Raw genomic sequence first — 13,220 nt, 5'->3', positions numbered from 1 at the left:
ACAAGGACATACAAATTAAATGAGAATCTTTGAGAAAATGAAATGCGGATAGTAGAGAATTGTGTGATGTGTGATTTATAATGTTATTAGTAGTAATAATGTTTAAAACTTGAAAAAAACTTACCAAATCAAAGAAAAATGAGGGCATTATTTAATGAAGTTTGATACATTAGGTAACACCAGGCCAAAAAAGATGAAATAAAAATGAAAATCCCTTACAGTTACAATGTGTCTATTTTGCATTTGACTGAAGATTCATATGAGATCATCTACCCTACTCCCTCATTTCTCTTCAAGGGAAACTGGTAGGCAAAGCAAATTGTCCAAACATTATGCTGAGATGTTGCTTAATTTCTCTTTCCACCATGGCCAGACTCTGCATTGGAAGAATTTTCTCACTTAGGATTTTTAAAAGATATTGATTGCTTTATTAGATGTAGAGGCTTCTCCTGACATGCTTCAGGTTCTTTCCCTTTCTCTCACTTTATTATAGAATAACTCTGGTGAGAGGAGTTCAATTATAATTGGGAAAATTTGCAGTATGCTTAATAGCCTTAGAATTTGGCAGGCTAGGTTCTGGGCTAGACTTGATGTAAAAATGTAAATATAGGTTAGTGTGCTTACCTAGCACATATTGAAGCACTGGGCTAGATTCTCAGCACCACATATAAATAAATGAATAAAATAAAATTTAAAAATGTAAATATAAAGAAAATTTCAAGTAGCTTACAGTTTAGCACAGATTCTCAAATAGAGTGTGCTTGAGAAACTTTGAGCAACAAGCTAAAAATATAGATTTTGAATCTCAGCTTAGAGATTGAGGATCTAGATATATGTATTTGTTTGTTTTTTTTTTTAGAGAGAGTGGGGGAGAGAGAGAAAGACAGAGCGAGAGAGAGAGAGAGAGAGAGAGAGAGAGAGAGAGAGAGAGAGAGAATTTTTAATATTTATTTTTTAGTTTTCGGCGGACACAACATCTTTGTTTGTATGTGGTGCTGAGGATTGAACCTGGGCCAGACGCATGTCAGGCGAGCGCGCTACCGCTTGAGCCACATCCCCAGCCCCAATATGTGTATTTTTAATACGCATCTATTCTTCCACATTATTACACACACACACACACACACACACACACCCCACGTGATTTTGATTCAGAAACTCCACTGAAGCAGACACATTGAATAGGTAGAGTGGAACTTTATTCAGAAAATCTCTGAAAGCCTAAAATTTCAGGCTAGGGAGACCTGAGGAAACTTGCTATGAATTCAGTGTCACTTGATTCTACCTTAATTCCCTTTTCTCTCAATTGTTGCACACTAAGTCTTGAATTTAAAAAAGAATTATATTCTTTTGGTTTAAGAACAGATTCTCTTTCTTATATGAACAAGCTTCTAGAAGGAAAACTCAGTAAAAGATTACTTTATTTTTTCACTGCCAAATCAATGAAAAGGAGTTCGACCTAAATTGTTCTAACTCACTCACATGGTAGCTCCCCAATTTTTATTTATCTTGAGCTAACCATATATTGTGATAAACATCGAGAAAGTCAAATTAGCAAGCCAGGGATGCTGGAACAAGAAGAAAAATAATGTTGTCTTTTGGATTGCTAGTCTCTTCCTGTCTAGATGCTCAGCTTCCCAGAGTCAAAGATTTCCTACACTTTGAGTTTGACATTGCTTTTAAGAGCTGAAATGGTTGACAAGTGCAAGGGGGATTACAGTAAAATATTTGGAAATAGGGTAGCTGGCAGGGTACTTGATCAGGTATCTAAAGCTTGATCTTCCTATTTATTATCTATCTCTTTAGGGCTCCATCATTTGTGCAGCATGTTCTTTTTGAAGCACCTCTACTGAGAATATCTTCTTAGGATTGTAGTAGTCACCTGGATGCTCCATAGTTAACTTGAGTTAAGCCAACTAGGCATCAAAGGAAATTTATTTTGAGATCCATCAAAAAGAGACCCAGTGTATACATCCAGTGTATACAATCTTAGTTTATTTTAATCTTCTGAGGCATCACTAAAAGTATGCTGACAAAACATTGGATTCACAAAGACAGGATATCTTATCTATCTTATATTTAGAAATATTCTTATTCCTGATGTGTGGAAGGAACATAGTAGTTAATTAACTACTTGTTGGACTAATGACTGAACAAGACTTGCTCCATTGGTTTTCAACTTCATTTATTTGTGTACTACCTTTATGATCCTTACTACATCCAGCATTACACCTGTGCTGTTATTGCTCAATAATTTTTTGATTCATTATATCTTCTACTTTAGATACACATTAAGTCATAATATACATGGGATCATGGATTACATTCAATAAGCATGAAAACAAAAACAAATAATTGAAAGTAAATATCTCCATGTTATAATAACTAAAACAATTTTTCATACTAGCCTTAAATGTCTCTTGATTTGGAAGATGTGGTCAGTCATATTCCATGTGCTATTATCATGACATTATTAGACTAGAAATCTCTGAAGAATTGTATTTTGCTTTGTTTCATTTCCTCTCTGGCTTTTGAATGAGTATTACAGTGCACGTTTAATCTCACATGCAAATGATGTATGAATTAAATATCACTGTACAGAGGAGGAAGCACTCTCTTCAGTTACAATTAGAACTCTAGCTACTATAAGGTGTGTGTTTGTTATTGTTGCTGTTGTTGTTTTTAATTGTTATATCTTAGAAATCTGTAATTATGATTTTCCTTACTCTGACCTTGACCAGCAATGAGAACTTCCAGAATCTAACTTAATTAACCCATTTCCAAATTTCACTTAGTCCCATGTTTACATTTTATATCACTCCTTTTTGACTAATTGTATTGCCTACAAAGAGAGCTTCATTTCAACACATATTTCAAATAAGAAAACTTTACTACATAGTGATACTTCCATTAGCATGAACAAAGAAAAAATGATGTACATTTATGTACTTGAACATAGCATTAGATAACTTGTAAAAGTAAGAGAACAGGCACAAAAGGCTAATTGAATATATCTCAGGGACTACTTTTTTCTTCTCAAGACTTTTCCTACCTATTAATTAAATGGAGAATTCCTTTGAGTTTTCTAAAGAGGAATCTCCCCCCTACTCTCTCTCTCTCTCTTTTCACTTATTAAAGTAGAGACATACTACTTCAATAACCATGGTGCAGAAGAGCTATGCTTATCTGAAGATTTAATGATTGCTGAATTTTCAGCTCTTACTGAGTTTAAATGACATCCTCTTAATTTTGAGATATTCAGTCTTAAACCTCAGTTTGAAGGAGTATTTGAATATATAACAACTCTATCTTTACACAGAAACATCTGTGTGTAATTCCTACAAAACATGAAATCACTGTAACTCAGTAGGTTGTGTCTTTCCCCAGAGGTGGATCTCATCAATCTGCTGACACCAGAGAGTTTTGGATTGCTCAAAGCAGATCCCCTATAACATATCTATTCTTTTCAGCCAAGAATCAAGGAAAACCCATTTAATTATCGCATTGCTAAAGAGTAAGAAAAGTCTCAAATAAATGCTAAAAAAAAAAAACAACCCACCCAAGCATTTGACATATTAATGTAAACCAGTATGAGGGTTCCAAAGAGGTGTCAATCAAAAGCTTGAAAGTAGAAACCTTCAATAATTTTAGAATCACTATTTTTTAAATATTTTCTAGATTCACTTTATTTACTAAATATGTTTCTGTAACTTAATCCAAACTACTGCATGATTCTGAAAGTAATAAAAAGGCATGTTTTTAAAAATGTTACATACTTGATATTTTCTGCTGACCTTCCTTGTGCTACTGATTGTGCTATTTTTTCCCATGGTCATAAAAAGTTTGCAATCTGGCCAATGATGAAGGAATAAGAAACCATGCTTAAGATTAATCTGCCAGCTTAATTTAATCACTTTATGAATAGATTTATATTGAGCATATAATCAGTGCTAACAATATATTCCATCTCAAATTTGCTGAGGTCTAGGCAGTCTCAAGGGGTCAGAATAATAGGCTAGTACATTTTGTGTAGTATAGGTACATCTTTACAACTTAGATAACATTCAAAATTTTTATTCTGCATGTTGCAAAAGTAATTGGGAACTAGTACATGAAAGAAGCACCATATTTAATGAAAGAGTTGAGCATCTGACACATCACAGTTAATTTCTTGATACATCATTTTAAAGACTTATTTGAAAACATTGTTACTGGATAGTTTTGTCCTGGGAGAGAAGACATCAAGACTATCTTATAAGCATCCTAATTGTAAATTTATCACAGTGTTACTAAAAAAAAATTCTTTGGAAAGTCAATAAACTTTATATAAGTTTTTTTAAAGCTAGCAACTGAAGGTATACTAAAAAAACAGAGATTTAAAAAAATATATTTCTAAGGATACTCATTTCATATTATAGTTTGACACTAGGATAAACAAACTGATGTTTAAACTATGAGAGGTTAAAGGAGAGTAAAAATGAATATTCATATTCTGAATGAGGAAGATGAGAAGAGCTGACTGAATCCTTAATGGCAAAAAAAAATCTTCCATCATAAATATATATTGCTCTAAAAATTTGGGGGCACATTCGATCAACCAACATCAAGATTGTATAGGCTATTTTGCATAGTTTGTTTTTGGATTATTTACATAAAAGATAGTAGTCAGAATATTTTGCCTGTGAAATTGACCTAAATCACAAAGTAATTGCAAATGTTATAGACAAAAATTTCTGAGTTCAGATCACAATATTTGGGTAATTAACATGATTCAAAAGTTAAATGTAAACACTTATTTAAGTAAAAGTATAAAATTAATGTAGAAAAATTCAATTAACAAAAGTAGATAAAGAAATCACTTTGGCAATTAGTACTTTAATACTTAAATGAAAACAAAGCAAAATATAGGAATTCAAAAAAGGTCTTCTGTTTAGAAATGAAAGTGACTCTTCTTACATTCAAGATGAATTTCAATTATGCTTAGAAGACTGGCTTGTCATTTTCCTTGCTTTCCAAATGTATGAGTAATGGCTACTCAACTGTGCACATGATGTCTTTCTTTAAAGAAGAAGTCTAAACATATTGAATATTTAGAATTTTGGGGATGTCTTCATGTTCTCTATTTGTAAACAAAAACTTACAAATAGCTGCTATATAGTTTGTAGTTGGAAAGAAATATGTTGTTAAGTTGTTTTCATATATAACATTCAAATAATTTTCCCTTTGCCATTATTCTTTGCCAAGCAGTCAATTTAAGCAGCTAAGACTAAAATAGAGAATGCTTCACTCAAAAAGAAAAATATATATAGATAGATATAAAATCAGCTCACCTGGTGAAGCCTTCATAAATCATTCATCTCTGAAGGAAACATGGATAAAATGCTAATATGCATTTTGAAAGGCAAGAAAATGAAGTAGAGATTTGAGTACTATGTCTTGCTCTACTCTGGATTTAACTGGGTCCTCTAAGTCCAAAATCTGATTAGCACTCTTAATCTCATGCAGTGTCAGGAATAGTCTACCATCCTTTAATCAGTCTATTATTATCTTTCTTAATCACCCCAATAGATTATTTTTAAATGTACTTTTAGTGAACAATGATGCACACTGTGCTTTTATAGCTTAGGAATTTTGATAGAAATAGTCATGAAGTACAGGCATGATGTTCTTGTGTGGTACAGATGAAAGGGAAGAAATCCAAATAATAATGAAAACTTAACTGATCTAATTTGGCTGTTTATGTGGGTTGGGCTAACTATTAAGTAAATTCATATATCTTTGTGTGATAGGGCCAAAAGTAGTGTGGTATACAGTATGATGGATGTTATAGATTTTGGTTCAAAAGACTTAAATTTCAGTACCATTTCCACATCATATATTTATCTTAGGAAAGCCATTTTCCTCTTAGATTCAAAATGCTGATTTGTAAAACTGGGATGAATATTACAGGACCTGATATAGAATTTTTGAATTCCCATGAATTTTGTAAATGACAATATAGTTCAGAATCTTTAAATAATTAAAATGTTGTTTCTATTTAAACTACTCGCCTATGGTATTGGTTATAATTCTCCAGATTGTATTTAGTGAATTTTATTAATGCATCATAAAAATTTAGAAGTTTTTTTCCTACAGTTCCTTGAAATATATATAAGGAACTGGAAGACACAGAAGTATTATGAGTTGAAATGGAGAGGTAAGTTGCTATGCCAAGGAGAAGTGACATTTTCTTTGCTGAAGGGGAGGGTTCTTTTTGAAGTTTAAAGTAAGGTAAAGATTAGATAAAATTGATCCTTAGCATGAAATCCTTACCTGCACTGTGAAAAATGGATTGGGATTAAAACCAGATATAAGGAGGCAAATTCTGGAAGCTGATGTAAAAACCAGGAGAATGAGCAAAAGTAGGATAGTGGCAGTGAAAGGTGTGAAGGAGGGAGGAAGCAAGCTATGGGGAGTATGGAATAGGAGAGGGAGATGCTGAGATTTAAGAAGTATTCATTCTCAAGAAAAATCATACAATTTAGAGATTGCCTGGCTGTAGGGTGAAGCAAGGTGAGGGATATATAAATATAACAATGCCCAAATTTCTGTGTTGGGCAAGACTTTTGACATAGGGATATAAAAGCTGAAACATGCTCAGAAGAAAAGATAATGATAAGACATGTGGTATTTGGGAGGCTGGAGACATCCAAGTAGCTATTTCTAATGGGCAGTTGGAGACAAAAAAAAAAAAAAAAGAAAGAAAAAAAAATTGAGAACCAAGTAAGTAATGAAGGCCCTAAAGAAATATATAAAGTAACAAAAGTAGAATATCCAAAATGTTGAAAATTTAGGGAATAAAAGAGGAGATAGAGACGGGAAGTGCTTTTGTCTATGCAGTGTTATTATGGAACATCTTTAAAATAAGTGAAAAGATAAAAGGATTTGGAGTGAAATATCTCCTTCAAGCTTAGGTTTTTCTATTTATAAACAATTTGCCTTTGAGAAATGGGCCTCTTCTTTGCCAATTGTAGATTGGAATGATGATATTAGTAAACATTTGTAGTGTTATTTAAGGATAAAATTAAATAATTACCAATTCTGTTTATATAAAGTCCCATGTAAATATTATCATTATGAGAATAAGCTAATCAAAGAGTTGTTTCCTTAAGAGCTTGTTTTAAATAGGGATTCGTAAGTAAATGTTAGAAATGGATTGCAAAGATCAGGCAAAAAATAACTTCTACAAAGTCTAGAAGTCTGATTTTGAAATAATATACAACTTATTAGAACTAATGATACATATACTGAACAAGGAGAATATTCATACTCTTTTCCCTGTGTAAAATAAAACTCAGGGTTTTATGTGACAAATTTATCATATTAGAATAAAATGTGGTTTTTTTTTTCACAAGGATGTATGAAATGACTGAAAACTGAAGAAAAAAATTGACATGGCAAATCTAGGAATTTGTACAAAGTAAACTGAGGGTGTATTTTGGAAATAATAAATAGATACCTTTTGCAGCCATGAAAACTTTGAGGTACACCTAGACATGTACATATTTTCTCCTAGTAGCCCAAAACACACAGATTTCCAACTGGCTTCCTATTTATGGATACACTCCAACTGAAGCCTTAACCTTGATGCAGAGGGTATAGTGGTCAGGACCAAAAAAGTCCCTGTGGTTTCAGTTTGCATGCATCATTGGAGTATTCTTTCTTCAGATTTGCAAATGAACTGGCACTAGAGTATTCATACATGTTCCACAAGTACAAGTAAACCTAGAAAAAAAGCAAAATAATTCTGCTGTAAAGCTTTTGGATAAATGGCATTTAAAATCACTTTACCCCCACTGATAGAAATGGTTTCAGCTCACCGACACCTAAGAGCAGTAATAAATATTTATAAGGTACTCTACTGAGGCATTCAGAACATTGTACTGCTCCAATAAACTGCAATTTCAGGCTAGTGCAAAAATAAACTTCAGACTACATCAGTTGTCCACTCACTCTGTCTGAATGGGTAAGAGTATCATTTTCAGTTTCTACTCATGGGTGTAACTTCCTCATTACTAAAAATGTACCCACTTCACTAGTTAAGTATTTAGACGAAAGCCTTTAAACCTTCATGGCTGAGACAATGAATGAATTGGTCTGGTAGAGTTCCCTTGAGCCCAGGAATGGAAAACTAGGACATTTTTTCATTCTTCCTGCTGCTGTTTGTCTATTTCTTATCAGACTTCTCTAGTTAGAAAAAAAAAAAAAAGTCTCCATTAGCATGAAGTCTTTTTGTTTGTTTTAAGTTTAAAATTCATGTTAAAATTTCATAGCTGTACCCACTATTCTGAAGAGTATTGTTATAATGGGAATTTTTAAAGGAAAAGATTCCCATCACTTGGTGTAATGGCTATGTCTCTGCTTAGCAATAAAAAGAGAAATGTAGTATTCTGGAAGGAATAATGAATTAAAAGTGTTTCTTTTACCAATGAGTACAATTATATATGGATATCCTTCAGTGAAAATAAAATGAGGAATTTGCTTATTAGCTCAATTAACACATTCGAATGCCTATTTTATAGCTGAAAACCATGTTTCCAAACAAGTAAAAAATTCAGGTTGCTGACTACACATTTTCACCAAACTATTTTTATTATTTGAATGACTCTCCTTTGAATTATTTCTACTTTGAGCAAATAAAGTGAGTTATTTGAAAATGTGTCTTATATAACAATTTGCACTTTCTGTTTTAGAAGCTGTTTGGAATTTTATGCTGAGTGTTCTGGGAAGGAAAAGAACAAGGTGCAGTGTAAAAAAAGAAAAACAATTTTCAGTATTTATTTTCATAAGCAATTCCTCTTCAGTTAATGGCTAATCAATGAGACTTTTTTTGAAGGTGCAGGTGTTTGGCAACTTTACTACCCTGTCTCCTCAAAATACAGCCTGTTTCTATGTGCCCCTGTGGTGTCAAAACTCCCAACAATTTGATCCCTTTCCTTTCACCTGCAGAGAATGCAAATTCCCTTGCCCTCCTTTACCAACTACTTTTCAAGTTTCCCAACTTCTCTTGGTTTGCCTCAAGACCTAGATCTTCACATTTGAAGACAAAAGCATGTAAGTTTGCACATTAGATTTACTTTGTCCTACACATTTTTCTACTAGAGAAAAGTGCCCCCTTTGAGCTCGGTAAACACATAGGTTTCACTCAGTACCCACTACTTGTCTCACATACAGATATATTCAGAACCTAAAAACTGGTTCTCAGTTCTAATAAAATTTGCACTGTGGAAATTTTATTCTAAATAATTTTTAATGGGTTTGTTTTATAAAACATTTTTACCTGATATTTTGTTATACCCACATTAGCAATGCAGTTATACAACCAGCTGTCTACTGTTATTTTTTATGTGGGGTTTAATCTAGTTTATTTGGCTTATTAATAGTCTTGTTTGCTCCTTCTTGTTCATGGTCCCAGACTCTGTTTGCCATTCTTTTTTGTCTTTATCCAAATTTCTAACTGAGTCTTTGACAAGCTAACTCATTTTCCAAAATAAATTAAATATGTGGACTTTTAATTCTTCATGAGGAGTAAACAAGTGAAAATTTCAAAATGCAAAGATTGCCAATATCAGACAAGTTATGAAAATATTCATTACATTACATATATAACTTACAAACTGAAAAGTAAAAATTATTGACCATATAAAGTAAAAATTATCGAATATATATATATATATATATATATATATATATATATATATATATATATTGCTCTTCATGTGTGTGTATAAATTGACTCCAAACTACAAAATACAATATTAAAATATTTTTTTTTGCTTTTTTATATTATAAATATTAACATTAATTATACAAATGGTTTTCACTGTGACATTTCCACACATGTATATATCATGTTTTAATCATATCCACTCTTCCTAAAACCCTCTTTTCCCATTTATCTCTCCTTCCTCCCCTTTTTTGTCTTTCCCTTTCCTAAAAGTTCTTCTTCTATACTCAGTTTGACTACCCCCCCAAATTTCTATCTATGAGAGAAAACATAAAAACTTATTTTTCTGTATCTGGCTAATATAGCTTAACATGATGATCTTCAGTTACACTGACTTTCCTGAAAAGACTATATTTCATTCTTCTTTATGGCTGAATGTTGATAAACCATGTATTTTTGTGTGTGTGTGTGTGTGTTTGTGTATGCGTGCATGTGTTTAACACATTTTCTTTGATAGGCACATATGCTGATTCCACAACTTGACTACTGTGAACTCTATAAAGATAGATTAGCAGATATCTATTTGTATGCTGACTTTGTTTTTTTTTGGTTATATACCCTGGAGTGGTATAGATAAATCATATGAAGTTCTATTTTTGTTTTTTTAAGAAACACCATATTATTTTTCATAGTGGCTATACTAATTTTAATTTCAGTCAATAGTGTATAAGGGTTTCTTTTTCCCTATATCCTCACTAACATTTTGTTGTTGTTGTTATTATTTTGATAATAGCCATTCTGCCTGCTCTAAGATGAAATCTAAGGTATTTTTGGTTTGCATTTCTCCGATGACTAGAGATGTTGAACTTTTTTTTTTTTTCATACCTATTTATTGCCATTTGTATTTCCTCTTTTTTGAGAAGTGTCTTTTGGATCATTTGCCCCTTTTTGATTGGACTACTTATTCTTTGATGTTAAGTTTTTCAAGTTCTTTATGCATAGTAATTCCAGGTCATATTGGATAGTGAAGATTTTTTTCCTGTTCTGTAAGTTGTGTGTTCATTCTGGTGATCGCTTCCTTTTCTATACAGGAGCTTTTTAATTTGTAATTCCATTTAAAATCTAATCCCATTTGTCAATTGTTGCTTTTATTTCCTGAGCTATTGGAGTTCTATTCAGGAAATGTTATACTGTGCCAATATCTTGAAGTGTTTCCCTCTAGTCATTTCAAAATTTCAGGTTCTATCTCAAGGTCTTTGATACATTTTGAGTTGATTTATGTACAGGATGAGAGAGAGAGGTCTAATTTTAATCTTCTATAGGTGGGTGTCTAGTTTTCCCAGAATCATTTGTTGAAGAGGCTCTTTTTCTTCAACATACATTTCTGATACTCTTTATCAAGAATCAAATGGTTAATACATATAAGTTCATTTCTGGATTCTCTATTGATTCCATTGGTATGCACACATGTTTTTATGCCAATACTATATTTTTGTTGTTGTTGTTACAATGGCTATATAGTACAGTCTGCAGTCAAGGATTGTGATGCCTCCAGCATTGTTCTTTTTGCTCAGAATTATTTTGACTATCTGGGGGTTTTTGTCGTTCTAAATAAATTTTAGGATTCTTTTTATCTACTTCTGTAAAAAGTGACTTTGATAGTTTGATGGGGATTACATTGAGTGTGTATATGCTTTGGGTAGTATAAGCATTTGAACAATGCTAACTCTCCCAATTTCATGAACATGGGAAGTCTTTACATCTTCTGATTTCTTTTTTTTTTTTTTTTTTTGCCATTGTACAATTTTCATTGAAGAGGTTTTCCATCTCCTTGATGATGTTTATTCATAGACATATAATTTTTTTTAAAGGGATTGTTTCCTGATTTCCTTTTCAGTGAGTTAATTGTTGGTGTATAGAAAAGGTACTGATTTTTGTAGCTGTCATATTTCATGTATGTCAATATGATTCATTTTGTATCATGTTATTTTGATTAATTTGTTCATTAGTTTTTATGAGTCTTTTGGTAGTCTTTAGGGTCTTTTATATTTATAATCATGTGTCGCGACCCCTTGCCCGCAAGGAAGACGCAACTCAGGAATCTTCTTTCAGCAGTTTATTCAGGCCTTGATTTAAGTATCTCTTAGTGACTCCCTTTCTTTCTCCTTCTTCCCCTTCTCGAGGGCCCAAGCACAGCCTAATAAAGCCTCCCACGTACCAATCTTAAACCGCCGCGTGGGTCTTTCTTATAGGGTGGCAAGAGATAGCGTGCCAACTCTCCACAAAGGAATTTGATTTATCACAGGCCACAGTGGAAGCCGGCGCCATCTTCTAATGGCGGCCACAATTTACAACAATGGCTTACTACAATCATGTCATCTGCAAATGGGGATAATTTGACTTATTTTCTATTTTTATACTTTTTCTTTACCTTGCCTGATTTCTCTGGATGAAATTTCTCACATTATATACAGTGAAAATGTTAAGAGTGAGCACCCATGTGATTTTAGAGGTCATGCTTTCAGTTTTTTCCACTCAGTGTGAAGTTGGCTGTAGATTTGTTACATACAGTTTTTATTATCTTGAGATGTGACCCTTCTATTCAGTCTCCTCAGGACTTTTATCATAAAGAGATATAAAACTTTATGAAAGGCTTTTTCTGCATCTATTGAGAAAGTCATGTTGTTTTTGTTTTTTATTCTATTTATATGGTGTATTACATTTATTGGTTTGCACATATTGAAATATTCTTGCATCCCTAAAATGAAATAAACTTGCCCATGGTGCAAAAACATTTTAATGTGTTAGTTAATTTGATTTGCATTTTTTGGGGGGGTGAGTACCAGGGATTGAACTCAGGGCATTCAACCAGAGAGCCACATCCCCAGCCCTATTTTGTATTTTATTTAGAGACACGGTCTCACTGAGTTGCTTAGTGTCTTGCTTTTGCTGAGGCTGGCTTTGAACCCTCAATTCTCCTGTCTCAGCCTCCCAAGCAGCTGGGATTACAGGCCTGCACCACCACACCCAGCTGATTTGCATTTATTTTTTTAAGGATTTTTATATCTATATTCACAAATGATATTGGTCTGTAGTATTTGTTGTTGTTGTTGTGTTTTTATAGACATGTAATACCAGCTTTATGGGATGAGTTTGGAGGTGTTTCTTTTTCATGGACAGCATTTTTCACGGGCAGCATTTTTCATGGTGCAGCATTGCCATAAGTTTTTTAAAAAGTTTGGTATAATTCAACTGTGAATCCATCTAGTCCAAGGCTTTTCTTTGTTGGGATACATTTTTATTACTCTTTCAATTTCAGTGCTTGTATTGATTTTCTACTAATTTTCTCTTAGTTCAATTTTGGAAGGTCATATGTGTCTAGAAATTTGTCCATTTTGTCTAGATTTTCCATTATTTTGAAATATAATTTTTTTCAAAATAGTTTCTAATAATTACAAGGATTTCAGTGATATCTGTTCTAACATACCTCTTTTTTTTTTTTTTTTTTTTTTTT

General features: G+C 32.6%; 1 protein-coding gene across 1 annotated transcript in view; it reads right to left on the bottom strand.

Moving 5' to 3' along the window:
• The window catches only part of LOC143400457 (uncharacterized), a 127,758-nt gene extending 114,853 nt beyond the window's left edge, over positions 1-12,905 (bottom strand). The window contains exon 1 of the mRNA XM_077109535.1: positions 12,842-12,905. Within this exon, the coding sequence (XP_076965650.1) occupies positions 12,842-12,905 (64 nt within the window). The remainder of the gene's footprint in view (positions 1-12,841) is intronic.
• Positions 12,906-13,220: the final 315 nt, after the last annotated feature.

The sequence above is a fragment of the Callospermophilus lateralis genome, chromosome 5, assembly GCF_048772815.1.
Source record: "Callospermophilus lateralis isolate mCalLat2 chromosome 5, mCalLat2.hap1, whole genome shotgun sequence".
Taxonomy (NCBI): Eukaryota; Metazoa; Chordata; class Mammalia; order Rodentia; family Sciuridae; genus Callospermophilus; species Callospermophilus lateralis.
This window is presented reverse-complemented; position numbering and strand designations above follow the sequence as displayed.